The sequence below is a fragment of the Neoarthrinium moseri genome, assembly GCF_022829205.1.
Source record: "Neoarthrinium moseri strain CBS 164.80 chromosome Unknown scaffold4_Wmoseri_CBS_16480, whole genome shotgun sequence".
In the NCBI taxonomy this organism is placed as follows: domain Eukaryota; kingdom Fungi; phylum Ascomycota; class Sordariomycetes; order Amphisphaeriales; family Apiosporaceae; genus Neoarthrinium; species Neoarthrinium moseri.
Genome location: NW_026055118.1, coordinates 1,041,025 through 1,057,694, shown reverse-complemented (window position 1 = coordinate 1,057,694; position 16,670 = coordinate 1,041,025). Strand labels below are relative to the sequence as shown.

At 50.3% G+C, this 16,670-nt stretch overlaps 7 protein-coding genes across 7 annotated transcripts; 1 reads left to right on the top strand and 6 right to left on the bottom strand.

Moving 5' to 3' along the window:
• Window positions 1-294: 294 nt before the first annotated feature.
• On the bottom strand, window positions 295-1,125 carry JN550_002125 (uncharacterized protein; the record flags this gene model as incomplete). Its single annotated transcript, XM_049313386.1, has 1 exon — window positions 295-1,125. One exon carries the CDS (start codon window positions 1,123-1,125, stop codon window positions 295-297), a length of 831 nt encoding a protein of 276 aa, XP_049176186.1.
• Window positions 1,126-3,302: 2,177 nt separating this feature from the next.
• JN550_002124 (uncharacterized protein) lies at window positions 3,303-4,350 on the bottom strand (the record flags this gene model as incomplete). The annotated part of the gene is made up of 2 exons (XM_049313385.1): window positions 3,303-3,961; window positions 4,014-4,350. The coding sequence occupies 2 exons, from the start codon at window positions 4,348-4,350 to the stop codon at window positions 3,303-3,305; spliced, it is 996 nt and encodes a 331-aa protein (XP_049176185.1).
• Window positions 4,351-5,220: 870 nt separating this feature from the next.
• Window positions 5,221-7,695, top strand: JN550_002123 (uncharacterized protein; the record flags this gene model as incomplete). Its single annotated transcript, XM_049313384.1, has 3 exons — window positions 5,221-6,338; window positions 6,391-6,904; window positions 6,964-7,695. The coding sequence occupies 3 exons, from the start codon at window positions 5,221-5,223 to the stop codon at window positions 7,693-7,695; spliced, it is 2,364 nt and encodes a 787-aa protein (XP_049176184.1).
• A 481-nt stretch (window positions 7,696-8,176) lies between these two features.
• On the bottom strand, window positions 8,177-9,135 carry JN550_002122 (uncharacterized protein; the record flags this gene model as incomplete). Its single annotated transcript, XM_049313383.1, has 5 exons — window positions 8,177-8,364; window positions 8,424-8,562; window positions 8,616-8,651; window positions 8,702-9,052; window positions 9,112-9,135. 5 exons carry the CDS (start codon window positions 9,133-9,135, stop codon window positions 8,177-8,179), a joined length of 738 nt encoding a protein of 245 aa, XP_049176183.1.
• A 1,210-nt stretch (window positions 9,136-10,345) lies between these two features.
• On the bottom strand, window positions 10,346-12,028 carry JN550_002121 (uncharacterized protein; the record flags this gene model as incomplete). Its single annotated transcript, XM_049313382.1, has 1 exon — window positions 10,346-12,028. One exon carries the CDS (start codon window positions 12,026-12,028, stop codon window positions 10,346-10,348), a length of 1,683 nt encoding a protein of 560 aa, XP_049176182.1.
• A 732-nt stretch (window positions 12,029-12,760) lies between these two features.
• JN550_002120 (uncharacterized protein) lies at window positions 12,761-13,576 on the bottom strand (the record flags this gene model as incomplete). Its single annotated transcript, XM_049313380.1, has 1 exon — window positions 12,761-13,576. The coding sequence occupies one exon, from the start codon at window positions 13,574-13,576 to the stop codon at window positions 12,761-12,763; it is 816 nt and encodes a 271-aa protein (XP_049176181.1).
• A 692-nt stretch (window positions 13,577-14,268) lies between these two features.
• Window positions 14,269-16,010, bottom strand: JN550_002119 (uncharacterized protein; the record flags this gene model as incomplete). The annotated part of the gene is made up of 2 exons (XM_049313379.1): window positions 14,269-15,645; window positions 15,717-16,010. 2 exons carry the CDS (start codon window positions 16,008-16,010, stop codon window positions 14,269-14,271), a joined length of 1,671 nt encoding a protein of 556 aa, XP_049176180.1.
• Window positions 16,011-16,670: the final 660 nt, after the last annotated feature.

The following is a 16,670-nucleotide window of genomic DNA, read 5'->3' as shown; positions in this document are numbered from 1 at the left end:
AGGACGGTCTCATGCTCTCATTTTGCAGGACAAACGCCTTGTTGCTACGCAGTTGTGCATTGCGGATGTCAATGCTTCCCAAAACGACCCAATGTCATCGTACATAATATCACTCTTCTGCACTGTAACCCAGCTGAATATTGAGGGGCCATTAATAGTCCTGTGGCCAATCAAGTTTGAGGAGGACAGAATCCCATGCCTCAATTGGTATTAATCTGTATACAGCGCTTCTATTTCGATCTTCTACATTTGCGGAGAAGCACTCACATGCAGAAGCAGGAATGAATAAGCTGGTCAGAAACCAGCCGCCTCCTGGCCTGGCCAAGTGCCCCTATGAGCACACCACTCCATTAAAAGTGCTAATTCCTCCGAGACCTCCTTGCTTCTTGGTATCTCATGGCCGCCTCCTTGGTCATACACCTTGCGAATATACGGATCGCATAGACCCGCCAACTGAACTGAGGCCGGTAATCTAGGATCCTTGCGTCCGTAAACATGTACAGTGGGAATTCGAATCTTCAACTCTGGTGGTATCACATTGAGGTTCAATCCAAAACAATCATCGGAATCAAATTGCGCTCTGCGAACCACGGACGCGTAGTCGGTAAGTTGCCACCGATCCCGCGTAATTTTGCACGTCGTCTTGTCCAGCAACTGCCGCTTCGTGGCGAGGTCAAGCTCCTCAACGTCCTTGGACACTGGAACTCCAAGATCTTTCAGGACTGTGATAGGTACACCGCCGCAGATGAACATGGCAAACTTGAAGGGCGGCGGTGAGTCGGGCTCGTACCACTGTTGGTACAGCATGTAGCTCGACACGAGCGCACAGCCCTGCGAAAACAACAGCGCACCATCATATGGCCCACGTTGTTCGACAACGCGGCTCAGCCACTCATGCGCAGCACGAATAGCCTTTATTTCTGTTCCTTCGTAGAAAGCGTAGTGAGGTGGGTCGTAGAAGAGCGGTGTGTCTGGCGCCGGTGCCGAGGGCTGAGGTCCATCGACAAAGTCAAATTCGAAAGTCGTTTTTGGGTCTCTCTCTTCGAGTTTCCTCCGCAACGATGTAGTCTGAGATTTAAAAATGCGTCCGCTGGTCCCTTTACCGTGGAGGCAAAGGATCTTCATCGTGGCGCACGATTGCCTGGACGAATCTCTGTGCAACCGAAGTTACCGGCCCTGCTCAACAAAAGGAGTTGGATAAAACTCAGTAGAAATGTTCAATTTTAAAGACTGTAGATGTGGGTTGCGATATCTTGAGAGTCTTTCGTTGAACTGACAGACCTTGCGTTATGCTGACATGTAACCGGAGCTCCGGACTGTCACGGAGCTCCGGTAATCTCTGAACACACGGACGCCTTCCGATAATTACTTGGTTCTAGTCATGATTGTAGCGAATATGAAATAACAAGACTTCAAATATGGTATAAAATATTCCATCTGCACTCAACTTCACCCTGTGCTACGCGACGCGTCACGTGACAGTGTTTCTTATAAGTCCATATTGTCACCCTTCGCGTTTACAGGGTGACAACTTAACCCCAGCTGCAATGAATTTAGGCAACAATGAAAATGGCCATCAAAATGTAGCACAATATTGATCTACATAATCTTGATGAGGTCTGTTGAGCACTTTCTGAACGTCGGACACAGGCTTCGCCACCAATTTCCTGCACAGCCCCCCAAGAACGCCTAACGGCCAGCACTTCAAAACGCCAATGTGCTTCACACCGGAGGCTTCGGCAAAAAATGGCGGGTAGTGATTGAAAATTGCGTCGTGCACTACCCGGGGTAGGTTATAGCTGAGCCATGATTTTACGTGGCTTTCTACAACGGCTCCGGCCAGACATGTGTCAGATTAGACTGGTCTAGTGACAGAGTTTTGCCTGGCCCAGCTTCTGTCATTCGACGGTTAGGCATATTACGAGACCATGAAGGGAAGCAAATGACCATCAAGGCAGCGTTTATGCGCACAGGGACAAGTCCGTGCTTACATCAGTCGCACTTCGGAATCCAGGAACTTGACGGGCTGGGATCAGGCCCGGTGACCATAGGCACATTAACGACAACCATTCTATGAAATGCTAACAGAACCGTCACGAGGCTCACCTGAGAGCAGAGGCGAGTCACATCTGGCTTAACATTTTGTTGGAGACGAAAAGGGATGTGTGATCATGTATTAACCAACTCACAGAATGATTCTACCTAAAGATTCTTAGGCTGAGCCAAGCCGAAGACAGGAGGGGTTCTGTGAATGACTTTTAAAATGGCCGTGAATAATTACGTCAATGAAGAGTGATTATTCGTCTGTCCAGTTTCAACTAGCTCACAGAAGGTAATCGCATCCATGTTGCTTCGACGCCAACGTTTTCATCAGGGTGAGTCAGATCACTGGCAAAAGAAACGGAAGAAAAAGAAGAAAATAAGACTTCAATCCACGGGCCATTTTGATTGTCACAAATGCGCACCAGTCGCATACGCACCCGTATAGAGTTTGCACAAATACATTAGGTTTATGACCGGTTGGCCGACGGTTGACATCCTGCATGTGCATCCATGATATTGGATCTGAGTTTCGTGGAGAATATCAGCCTGGTTGTTATGTATGATGTTGGTAGATCAGCAACGAATGTAAATCTTATGTTGAGATGGTATAAACTTATATTTCTGCGGATAGCAAGCAAGTGACTGAACTGATACTACACAAACCCAAAAGACAAAAGAACAAAAAGATAGCCTTTGAAGGGCGAAGTTTTCCAAATATTGTATCGTGGTGCGACAGCTAAGTGCTCATCAAAGTGCACAGCAACTGAAGAATGGCAATGCAAAGCGATGCACACAGAAAACCACTCGGTCATTGGACCGAGAGTTGTCCTCCGTTGTGTGGAGGACGGGAAACTCATCGGTTGTTGCAATTCACACAGAGCTCGGCGGCAGGCGCCGAGACTGTAGTTACACGCCTCCATTGTGATGAGTACTAGCGGAGGTCGTGAAGTGAATTTTGAATGAATCTCCCCCACAGTACTTGTCAATGGAGTTAGCCACAATAGTCCCCCAGCATTATGTGAGGTACACACATGAACGGTAGTCAGAAACTAAGCGGCACCAGAGAGCACACATGGGGAGGTGATTAGGGAATGATACCGCATGACTTGTCAGCTACAAGCCCCATACATTTGAATGCTGGACACCGTGCTTTGACTACTTTTGACATGGAACCAACGAGCATACCACAAATGCAGCTCGAGGAACGAACTCGATAAGAGATGCTATTCCAATGTCTCGTGTGTACCATAGGTCCGGTTTCAACTATCTAGCCTTGCTACCTCAGGAGATAAAAATGCATCCAAGCTTGCAATAGCCTTCTGAACAGCATCCATGCCTTGACCTTGGTCTTCTATGAACGAGGTCGCTTCAAACAGATGACCTTGATTGTTGGCCAGCCACAGTGTAGCTTTCTCAATGCCCAAGCAATTCACTACGTATAATGTAACATCTACTGAGACATCATAATCTTTGTCTCCCTGGATGAAAACAGTAGGCGGCCAGGCGGCCAGCTTATCTGGGTTTGATTTTGTCCATTCGAAGCCTGCGTCAACGTCACCTACCAGGTCGAGAAACTTGTTCCTGTGAAGAAAGTAGTCGTACAGACATCCACGATACCACTTGGAGTCAGGTAGTGGGATGACTGGCTTGACCACAGGCTGCACAAAATCGGCGTTCTGCCGGCCAGACGGCAAGATACGATCAAGAAAGAAAACGGTTTTATCGGCTTGGGAGGTGGATCCAACTTCCACTGGGTTATCAATGTACGGAGCCATGTCCTGGTCGTCGATTGGCTCTGGTGTGAGGAGAGTAGACGAGTTGAAAAAGGGGTGACGAAACGTTGGAATCCCGGTGATTCCAAGTAAAGCGACCGGCAGTGTCTTTGCGTGATGGGCAAGGAGGTTTGCCATAAAAAACCCTGCAACTTCAGTTACCAATGACTTCTTGCCGAAGATGCAAAGACAGCATACCTGCGGATGCACCGCCAGCGATGACGCTGCGTTTCTTGCCGTTGTCTTCAGCCTTCCAGGATTGCGCGAATGCGTGTGCCGCGAGAGCATCTTTCAGCAGCCCCTGGCCGCCACTCTGGGGAAGTAGTCGATAACTCGCGCTGATTAGTGGCCATTGGCGTTCGAAGCAGACTTGCGCCAACCACGGGGGCAGGCAGATACGGGCTCCTCCAACGAGGCCACCAGAATGGAAGAAGAGGAATACCGGACGGGTGTTCGGGTAGTCGTCGGCGTCATAGACATCACACTCGAGGGGAATGTCGTGAAATGCGAATTGATGTGTCGTCTTGTTGAGCATGTTGATAGTCAAGTCGGGGGATGAATCGGGGAATTCAAGTAAGTCACGATGGGACGAAAAGCGAAGACGACTTGCTCATTCAGCTGAGCTACTAGGTCGGACTCACGACCAGCTAAATACAGGTAGGTACTAGAGAGGGCCAATGATCAATCGACTCAGCCCAGGCAGCCGTCAGGTTATCGTACCCGAACGTCTAAACCAGTCCCTGGTCAGAAGGACTCACTAGCCTTCGATAAAACGGTAAGACATGAATGCAGAACCCTACGGTCTGTCCTGGCACATGGTCTCTGTTTAAACAACCCTGGTGCTTTGTTTTGAGGCTAAGCCTGCCTGTGCACCACATGCGATCGACCAGTCGTCGGCGACATGCGACCGCAAGAAACCTCGGCATATTCGATAGGTAGGGTGAATACCCGTTGAATACGTACATGAGATACTTGGGGTACTGGAATCGCCCAGATACTTGGGTACCTAACGTACCTGGCAAGACCTAGGTATGTGTTCAAGGTGAAAATGGTTGACCAGATCGCGACCATACCGCGATGCCACGTGATTCTGCGGGGTAAATGCTGCATAAAGCTTGAACCCCCGTCGCTGCCCGTTGGGTCCAGTTTAGCGGGGATGATCCCTGTGGCCACCTCCGTCATGTCGGGGCTTGGAAACGGTGCCAGCGGGATTGGTCCGAAAAAAAAAAGGTCCCCAGGAATACTCAGAAGTCAACATTGCCCGCGCACTCTTGGCGCCAGTCCCCGTCAAGCAGGCAATGTGCTACAGCTCCTTGCGCCCCATTACACAGTGAGCGCCGCCATTGCCGTTGACAGGCCGGCAGACCGACTTTGCGTCTCACGAGTGCGAACCTAACCGCCCGCCATGTCGCCCCGGCCATCACCGCCGTCGCGGACCAACTCGCGGCAGGCTGCCGACCACGCCCCGACAACACCAAGTGCCCTGCGCCAGGCCCATACTCTCTCGTCGTCCTCGCTCTCCAACGACGGCCGCTCCGATCACAGCGCCGACCCGGCGGACGGCAGTCGGCCAACCACCCAAGCTGGCCCCAGCACGCTTCCAGAAACGTCGGACGACTTCTCCGAGACCACCTCTCTGCTCCATCACGAGCGAGCACACCCCGGCCCCTGCGACCATGGCACCTTCTCCCCGCGCCCGATGAGCCCGACTCCCAGCAGCCCTAGGGAATCTGACCTTGACGTCGGGTCTCTGCTGGGCTCCGAGGCGTCCATCGAGCGGCAATTGAAGGGCAATTGGAGGAAGACTCTGTCCTCCAAGATGAAGACCAAGACCATGACCAATTCGAGCGCGCTCGCGGAACAGCATGGTTTCAAGGACTCCCGTATGATGTACCTGTCATACTATGTCCCGTGCTTGATTTGGATGCGACAGTACAGCTGGTCCTGGCTGAAGGGCGACCTCACAGCCGCCATCACCTTGGCATCCATGTACCTGCCCATGGCCCTCTCTTACGCCGATAGCTTGGCCCACGTCCCCCCAATCAACGGCCTGTATGCATTCGTCTTCAACCCATTCATATACGGCATTCTAGGAAGCTGCCCACAGATGGTGGTTGGCCCTGAGGCTGCCGGCTCGCTGTTGGTCGGATCCATAGTGAAGAGCAGCATTGATTCTGGTCATGGTAACGACGATAATGCCGTCATGCATGCCCAGATCGCCGGCGTTGCTGTTGGGATGGCCGGGGCCACTGTTTTCATCATGGGCTTATTCCGCCTCGGCTTCCTAGACAGTGTGCTCAGCAGACCCTTTTTGCGTGGTTTCATCTCGGCTATCGGCGTCGTCATCTTTATCGATCAGTTGATTCCCGTCCTTGGCCTATCTCCCATTGCAGCGAGCGAACCTGGCGTTGGACATGGAAGCTCTGTCAAGAAGCTCGAGTTTTTGTTCACTCGACTTGCAGATCTTCACAAGTTGTCCGCGATCGTAGGAGTTGTAAGCTTTTTTGTCATCATGGTTCTCCGGTAAGTTTCCGCGCCCCCTCTTCCTTGGTCGCGCTACTCATGATATGTGCAGAGAAGTGAAACGACGCCTGCAGCCTAGATATCCAGGTGTTGCATACGCGCCAGACCGGCTATTTGTTGTGGTGCTATCTGCGCTGCTCGCATGGCAACTTCGTTGGGACGAGCAGGGCGTCCCCGTGCTAGGTGACGTTCAAACCGGATCCAGCCATATCTTCGAGTTCCGCAACCCCTTTCAGATTTCCCATATGAAGCACATTCGTGAAGCTATGGGAACCTCATTCTTGATCGGCATGCTTGGGTTTTTCGAGTCGTCAGTCGCAGCCAAGAGTTTAGGCACCGGCGAGGTCATTGAGGGCATGCAGTTGAGTCCGAACCGGGAGCTCATTGCCCTGGGTACAGCCAACCTTATTGGGTCTTGCTTCATGGCTATCCCGGCATTTGGTGGATATGGCAGAAGCAAAGTCAACAAGTCGACTGGCGGGACAAGTCCTATGAGCTCCATCCTACTCAGCATCATCACTGTGTTTTGCGTCATATTTCTCCTCCCTTGGTTCTACTATATCCCGGTAAGCCTTCCCAACTTTGTATGCATTGGATAGACATGGATGAATACTCACATTCCCAGAAACCTGTCCTGGCCGCGCTCATATCCGTGGTGGCATGGTCTCTTATCGAGGAGGCCCCGCACGATGTGGCTTTCTTCCTTCGCATTCGAGGCTGGACAGAACTTTCGCTGATGGCAGTCATCCTCCTCGTCACCGTCTTCTTCTCCTTGAACCTTGGCATCGCCATTGGCATCGGACTGTCCCTTCTGCAGGTCATACGGCACGCCACACGCCCTCGAATTCAAATCCTTGGTCGCATTCCGGGCACTGAGCGGTTCGAGAATGCCGAAGGAAACGCCGAGAGCTTGGAATTCATCGAGGGCTGCCTTATCGTGAAGATACCGGAGCCTCTGACGTTTGCGAATACTGGTGAGCTGAAGAACCGACTAAGGAGGCTGGAACTGTATGGCACTGGGCTGGCACACCCCGCGCTGCCGCGTTTGCGCCCCCTTAACAGCAACCGCAATGTCATCTTTGATATCCACGGCGTAACATCTTTGGATGGCTCGGGAACGCAAGTTCTTGAAGAAATCGTACGAAATTACAGAGCCAGGGGAGTGAGGGTCTTTTTCAGCCGTGCCCCTGGAAAAAATAGCCATATTTGGAAGCTCCTAGAGAGAAGCGGTATCGTGGAGCTTGTTGGCGGTGAAAATCACTTCGTGCGGGACGTCAAGGACGCTCTACGGATGACCGAGGTTGAGGACCTCGAGGAAACTGGCGCTTGTGCTATTGCGAGTGACGATTTGTCGTGAGCAGTGGCGGATGAGCGACAGTCACGTTTATCGTGGGCTGGTACTCGTCGAACCTCTTTTTACGTATGCATAGAAGGCGTTAGGTTTGCTTTCATCATGGCTCATTTGGGAAGCAGTTTCATGAAACGGGATATCAGCATCTGTCTAGCTAGCATTACAGCGATGCGGCGCTTTTTGCATCATACCCAATATAGTTCGAGGCACTTGGATTCTTCCATCTCATAAGGCCCGATACATGGAGTTCTGTATGGCGAACGTTATGTTGCTTTTACCACATTATGTGTTCCAACAATCATGCTGTAATAACACATATTATAGGTTCGACACTACTAACCAATTTTCAACGTGGGCGGAAGTTTCTGCCAAAGGGTATCTGGAGCCCGTCAATCCTTCCTCGCCTGCCTTCACAAGGTCCGGATATATGGTAAGATCAGCCAGACTTGATCTAACGATTTTCATAGGCGCTATTGTCTCAGCTTGCTCAACATACCCAGCCGCCATCTACGTTATACACAGCTCCAGTGACGAACGAAGCCTCATCACTAAGCAGAAACGCAATGACGCGGGCTACTTCGATAGGCTCAGCCCTTCGCTTTTGTGCAGTGTGCTGGAGACTTTGCTTCACGTCCTCTGGGTTCTCTCCTTCCGATAGCGGCGTTCTAATGGAGCCTGTCGGCGCGATCAGTGCCAGGTTCACTTCCACCAGAAATTCCTCGGGTTTCGCTTACCTGGTGAAACACAATTAATTCGAACGTGCGCATTCTCCTTTGCTGCAGTTCTCGACAGCCCTATCACCGCCGCCTTACTAGCACAATAAGCAGCATTTCCTGGAGCACCAAATTGTCCAAAAACGCTGGCGGCCGAGACCTATTCAATGATCAATGTAAAACATCATGGAGCAGTTATATAAGAGCGCTTACAATGCTTTCCCCGGCACTCATTGCTTTGATTTCAGCCTGTCGATATTATCAACATATAGAATCAATATAACGTGAAGCATCCCTACCTTTAAGCAACTATAGACACCTCTTGCGTTGACCGCGAAAGTAAAGTCCCAATCTTCATCAGTTGACTCGCTCACTGGGCTCGCGTGCTTAATTACGCCAGCCATGTTGACGGCACCGTCCAATTTACCCAGCGTTTGTACCGTGGCCTCTATCCAGTCATCGACTGACTTGCTACTCCGCACATCGACCACGGCGTACATGTGTTCCTTACCACCATTCTTTGGAAGCGAAGCTGTCGCCTCACGAACAGCAGCCTCGTTGATATCCGCCAAGGAGATAAGTGCCCCCCGAGAGGCGAGCAGTTGCGCGGTGGCAAGGCCCATGCCCGATGCAGCTCCCGTGATGGCGATCTAGATTGTGATGATTCAGAGCGAGGCTCGTGAACAGTGCAGTTTGGGAAGACACATACAACTTTGCCGTGAAATGATGCCATGGTTATCTGACCGGTGATACTGTTGGTGTTGATGCGGAAATGCGTTTCGCGACTCGCAGAGAATTCTTCAATGCCGTAGTTGAATAAAGACAAGTGCTGCCTCGCGAGTAGATGGCAGCGCTGTCGTATACGGGTATGCTGTAATGTATAGGGTCATATCTACTTTATCTCCTATCCATCCATGACGCATAACACTCAGAATTTTTGGACACACTGAGTCCGTCCAAGTCCGGGCTAGATATTTGAGATAGGAAGGTAAGCCCTAGCCATATGCATAGTGATTCGTGTTTGCGATTTGCACCTTCGAACATTCCGTGGAGTGCCAACAACAACGATATACGGCCGAGGTCGGTTTTAAGAGGGCTGGTCACACGGACGATAAGGCAGTAATTCACTCAGGGGCTTACCGCAAGGTCACCATCAGGCAGTGGTTATCTGCGTGACTATGTTCGCTTCTTCGGGAGTCTTTACTTTACGTGCGCATGTTGCGTGCATTGATTGCGGGTGGGCTGACTCAAACCTGGCTAGCTACGTTTAGCATAGCTCCAGGGGAGACTTTCCTATTTGTTTTCAGCGGGGGTCTTTCGGGCTTACAAGAACATGGTTGCCTTTAGGCTTTGGAGGGTATGCCCCTCAAATAATCGAGATAAGAGACATTCGCCGCTGGCCACTTATTGACGTAGTCACGCGAGAATGTCAAAGAGCAGGCGTTGGAACTGTTCCCCACCATTTCATCAGTGGCTGGAGAGACAGAATGATATCATAGCCTAACAGACACCGCGTGTCTGGCCGAGCAGATGCCCTTATGGATGTAAACCAGATTATCGGGGTGATTACTCCCGAATATTATCAACAAATTAGCTTATTCTCCCAGTGGGAAGACGTCGAGTCCTCTGGCTCACGGCAAGTAGCGAGTCATGACCGGAAGACGAGTCTCCTTGACCTAGCACAAAATCTTTTGACACGCTGTGCATCCGGAAAGTAGATTACCCCGGCCTACTGTACCTAGAAATCGCGGCCATGACAATCCCATAGTCGAAAGGAGGCCCGAAGAGCAGGCTTCACCCAAGTGCAGCTGAATAATCATTGGATGAACACGCTGCATACATACCATCCTGCCTCATCTTGGAGGTTTGGTCAAGTTGTATGAGTACCGGCAATCTCCCTGAGACTGTACATGCATGTATTTGGTCTAACCTATCCGATGACTTCATACATACTTAGCAAAGCTTAACTCCTTCCAGCCTGATGCATTACAATCAGCGCACCGCTTTCTATATTCGACCACATTGCCGACGTATCTTGCAACGGTCCTCTCCTGTTTGCCCTTCACGTTGGTGTTGACACCAGTCATCCAGCTATCTACCTCGTTGCCTAGCAAGCCCTTGCTAGAGTCCACAACATGCTCCCCCCACGCCTGCACAGCATCCGCCTTTGGCTCTACGGCTGTGTAGCCATGATCAAATATGTGCTGCAGCATAGTGATGACGACATCGACGGCGTTCTCGAGGCTGCGGGTACCATTACCGAATGGCTGGTCTGGCCCAAGCACCATAAATGTGTTGGGCAGGTCGGGGGCCATGATTCCAAGAAAAGTTCTTGGCTTATGGTCGACCCAAATGGCGTTCTTTCCAGTCTCTATGTCACTGTATCCAAGGAGTGGCCGGTCGTTTTTGCCGTGGATATCGATGGCGCTAAAGGACCCCGTAATGGCATTAAAGCCCGTAGCAAAGATGAGCACGTCCAGATCATGACGCTTGCCATCCGTAGTCCTAATCCCTGACGCATCAACAGTCTCGATTGTTGTTTTCCTTAGATCCACCAAGTCGACATTCGATTGGTTATACACCTCAAAATATCCGCTCTCCAAAGGCACGCGTCTCATGCCAAAGCCGTGATCCTTTGGGATGAGCGAATCAGCGATCTCGGGGTCATTGACACGTGCTCTGATCTTCTCCGCCATGAAGTCCGAGTATAGTCTGTTGGCCTCGCGGTCTGTATAAGTATCCTTGAAGACGCCTAGCCATTTGCCAAAGCCCTGGCCGTTGTAAAGCTTCTCCCAGAGGGCCAAACGTTCCTCGTGAGTCACCTCTGATGACTTGCGCGGGTCGGCTTGATACAAAAAGCCAGAGGAAGTCTTGGCGCATTGTCCAAATAAGTGCTCATATTCTTTCACGTGCTGCTTCATCTGTTCCGGGGATATCGTTGTGTTACGGAGGGGAGCAGACCAATTCGCGGTTCTTTGGAACACCGTAAGTGATTTGAGCTCGGCACCCTTTGCCAAGGCTGTGATCGTCTGGATGCCTGTAGCTCCTGTGCCAATGATCCCGATTCTCTTCCCTGCGAAGTCTTTCTTGGTGTCAAGTTGCTTCGGCCAAGCTGATGTGTGGAATGATTGACCCTTGAAATTGGCAATGCCAGGAATCAGGGGTAGAACAGGCTGAGAGAGGAATCCTAAGCAGCTAACGAAGAACTTTGTACGATACTCGGAGCCATTTGCGTCAGCTAACACCCAATTATGACAATTTTCGAGCCATCTTGCCGACTTTATTCTCGTGTTAAGTTGGATGTCTTTATAGAGATTGTGCTTTTCGCACACTCTCTCGATGTACCTGAGCACGTCGGGCTGAGTGGAGAATGTCTCTTTCCAGTACCACTCCTCCAATAACTCCTTATCCCACGAGAATTGGTAAGTTAGAGACTCTGTGTCGACTCGCGCACCGGGGTACTGATTGGTGTACCAAGTACCACCGACGCCAGGACTGGCTTCGAGCACTTTGACACGCCACGAGGGAAAACGCTCGCGTATATGGTGCAGAGCGCAGACACCAGAGAATCCAGCGCCCACGATGAGCACGTCGTACTGGCTGGGTGGCTGACTAAGAGATCCCATGTTGCCTAAGAAAAACCAGCGAGTATACTCTATGATGGATGATATGGATTGTGGGGGCTGGATAGATATCAACAGTGTTGTTGAATTAGTAGTATGGTTACAGAAGACTGGTGCTATATATAACATGAGTGCGAAGCCGGTTGAGGTGCTTGGTGAATTGACAGATCTATGAACGCATTCCTCGAAGTCCCCAAGTAACATCGATGGCCAAAACTAATGATAGCCGACCATGTGAGACTTCTCTTCTCTCTTCCGCCATGTATCATGCCCCGTATTGACATTAAGGAAGGTCTTTCCTGTATTGGTCCGATAGATCACCGACGGTAAACAGATCTTGATGTTTCGGCAAGCTTATCATTGGTATGTGTGGTGGGTCAGGGATTGCCTTCCGCTTGGTCTCGCTAGTCGCCCGTGGCGTTTCCCCACACTCCACACATGGGGTGTCGAAGGGGTCCAAGTGAACGCACAGGAACTCATTTGCCATGATTCTGCAAAATCGACCCCTGGTCTGATCAGTTTCAATACGATTCATGGTATTGGCTTTGGATGGCTGCTGTCGGAAATGACTATCGGTCGAAGGAGTGACGGAAACAAATTACAGCCTATGTTGCAATTAATCATTCGGGTCACTATTGAAAAAGGCATGTAAACTAGACGATGCTACAGTGATAGTGTTGTTTAATATGCTGTAGCTACAATGCCCTGTCAATTGATCTCCTATTGCAATCATTTCTATCTCTCAGTGTACCCGCCGTCAACCATGAGCGCAGTTCCCGTGACAAAAGAGCTCCTGCCGCCTGCAAGATAGACCACACCATCGGCAATCTCCTGTGGTTTGCCTACACGCATCATGGGAACCGCAACCAACACTCGTTCCTCCATCACTTTGAATACCCCAGGGTTCATCGTTGTTAAGGGCGTCTCGGTATAGCCTGGACAGATCGCATTGATACGGAGACCATCTTTCGCGTAGTCTTCGGACGCGGATCTCGTTAAGCCTAAAACACCCGCTTTCGATGCGGCATATGCGGTAGATAGAGGAATGCCCGCCACGGACTGAATAGATCCGAAGAGAACAATTGTCCCTCTTTGTAGTGGCCTCCCATCGATCGAAGAATGAATAGGCTCTTGCTTCAACATGACCTGAGCCGCAGCTTTCAGCACCAGAAGAGATCCAGTCAAGTTAACGTCAAGAACGCGCTGCCAATCGTTGAGCGCGGCAAATGCAGCACCTCCTGCATGCTTCATCGCGATGCCAGCTGCATTGGCGACATAGTCCAGACGTCCATACTCCTCAACAACTGCTTTCACGGCTTGGGTGACCTGTTCCTCCTTTGACACATCTACTTGGTGTATGACAACCCTGCAGGGCTTCCCCTGGGGGGTGTACTGCTTCTGCTCTATCTCTGTTTTGACCATGTGTAAGGCCTCAAGGCAGACGTCAAACAGCGCTACTCCGGCGGCACCATCTCTAGCAAATGTGTTCGCACAAGCTCTACCAATTCCCGAAGCGGCACCAGTTACCAAAGCGTAGCCGGGAACGTCCATGCTTTGGAGTACGCTTTTGAGATGAGGATGAACGTGAAAAGAGAGGAGGTTTAATGTCGACAGGTGCTTCAAGCAATTGACGCCCAGGGAATTGGTTGGGTACCACCAGTGTGGATATCTGTCTGTAGGCGGCGTGCAGATAGTTAGTTATCTATTATATTAGTTCTGTGGACAGTCAGATGATAGACTAGCTCGCTTTAGTGACCACCGGCCATCGGACTCGGCAACCCTCCCCCTCACTAAGAACAGCGGGTACCGCATTGTCCATTTGGGAACTTCTCATCCACGGATTGGACCAATAGAGTTCAAACTGGTGTGCAAGTAGATCGCGGCTTTATCGTCGGGAGTCCGACTCGTTGTTTGTGCCTTGTATGTTGCTGCGTGATGCAAGCCCTCTGCTGATGACCCGGGTTTTGACAACTGATTCGGACCAGATCAATGTGATGGACCTGCCGCTTGTCATAGTACGAGTTTTTAAGTCTTCTCAAGAGGAAAACATCAGGAGACTGTTTCACGTTGTTTACCTAAGTGATCAGACAATAACATTTGCGCACTGATCGTTTGGTGGCCCGAAAGTAACTTCAAAGTGTAAATAGCAAATTAAATGATTAGCCATAGGTCAACTAATAATTCAAACACATGCCGCTTTTCAAGCATAAATGCGTGGGGAGACATCTATCATCTGGCTGATCTTAAGTACGTGAGAATCCCCGTCTTATGATTCCCCAAGGCCTAAACTTATTAGAACGCAATCTTTCGTTCTCTTCATACGTTTGAGCATCCGCTTGAACCACGTCCAAACCCGTTGTCAGGTCAATCTCACCCAGGCTCATCAGCCACGGGTCCTTTCTTCCAACAGTCACCTTGTGTCCGACCCAGACTGCCATGAAGATAGGGATGCCTATGTAGGCTGACATAAAGTTCCCGATTGACCACTTGCCAGGGAAGAAAACGGTAAAACCGTTCAGCAAGCACAAAGCCGTAAATACGATGATACAAATCCATGCACCGAATGGCTGGATAAATGAAGCATGAGATCGCGTAATGCCTTGAATATGGCTGGCTTCGCTAAATCTGAGGAATGTGATGCAGCAAATAACCCAGGAAGTGTATCCTGCAGTGTTGGTAAGATTTATGAACCAGTTGAATACAACTCCTGCCTCAGAGTTGCTGGACATGTAAGCGAGTGGCATGAAAAGACTCGCAGCGAAAACGGCGTAGTGTGGTGTGCCCCATCGATTGCACTGGGAGAATATCTTCGGTGCATCTCCCAGTACCGCCAAAGAATATAAGGCACGACTTGACATATAGAAATATGAGGATCCGGCCGACCAAGCGCTGGTGAGAATGCCGGCATTGACGATGGAAGGCAGTGCTTCGATGCCGGAATTACGGATAGCAATGACCCACGGCGATGAATTGGCATTTCCAGTACCCGAGACAAGCCCTGATGAGTTTGAAGCACAAACGGCACCAATAGCCAGAGAGCCAAGGATATAAAAGACCATTAAACGATAGAAAAAACGGCGAGAAGCAATAGGGAGATCCTTGCGAGGGTTGACCATTTCGCCAGATGTCGCTATTATAAGCTCGGGGCTGAAATAAAAGGAAAATCCAGATAAGATCAGAACATATATGAACGCAACAAAGCGACCACTCGCTCCGGTGACGATAAATGCGTTCATAGCGCCAGGATCATACCAATATCGGAAACCAAGGCGTTCATGATTTGGTCCTCCCCCAAGCATCAAAACCAGTGATAGAATCAAAAGACCCACAATCAGGGCAACTTTGATGCTCGCAAACCAAAATTCTGCCTCGGCATATACGCGGACGGGGAAAGCGTTTAGTGCAATGATGATGACCATGATGATCGTGATCCACACGGCCTTGTGGACGCTATGGGGCCAATAATTTATAAGTATTGTCGCAGTAGTGATCTCATAGGCGGCAATAATGCCGTAAGAGTAGAAATAGAGGTATCCTAAAGCCACACCCAGTGACTTAGAAACATAGCGGCGGCAATGCATGGACATGGAAGCCCCCTCGAGTGGTAAGTGAGCGCCAACCTTGAACACACAGGTTAATGTCGGAACATCGCCAATCCTTCATGGTCCTGCAATCTGCCTTCTTGACTCACTTCGACAACGGCTGTGACAACGCCGTAAACAAGAAGAGACATCACGATATAGGCAATCAACAGGATTGCCGGTCCTCCAGCAGCAAGAGCTTGACCCGACGCTATAAACAACGATGTGCCGATGCTTCCTCCAATTGCAATCATCTGCGCGTGGCGAGGCTTGATTGCTCGTTTCGTGCCGTGTTGTTCAGTAACCTGGCCTTCACCAGTACTTTGAATCCTGGACATGTCGGCATTCTTCTCAACATCATCGTTCTTGGGACTTGTGGAGCGTTGATCGGAGGGTATGGCCATGATTACGGGCGGGTACATATGAAGAAATTGCGACCACAACAAGACTGAGCTCAACAATGATCACAGGGTACGAAAGCATCAAGAAAGGTTTTGTTTTGGGAATGGGTTGACACTGCAACTCGTCATGGCATTAAGAGATTCACGAAAATTGCGTTCTCAGTTGGGCTGAGGTGCTCGTTTATATATGTGTCCACCAGATCCTTGCGAAATCTGACAGATACATATCGTTTAGTCCTTTCTATGCTATCTCTAAATAACTGTGCCTGCAACTCTCATCTCTTTTGACCAAGAATCAGGAACAAGCTGTTGGCAGCTAAGAGCTGTCTACCCTGGCGAAAGACGCGACTCAGGCGTCTCAAGAACTGAATATGGATTGGGGAATCCCTGCCAGCTAGCGGCCTTTCGAGCAAAGCAGTTCAATTACACTAGCCGAGAGCAACGATAAACAGCAAACCAATGACGTCTAGTAGTCAATTGCCACGATTGAAGTTGGGAAACTCTCCCCTTGGCTCGGCCGGTGCGGTTAGCGGGGCAGTCTCTCAGGGGTAAACTTTCCTGATTCAATGGTACCAGGTCCCACTTTTGTCCCTCGCATTCGATAAAATAGCAGGGGCCCGGGCGCCACGACAAGTTTGTCTACAGAGGAAAGTCTCCTTCAAC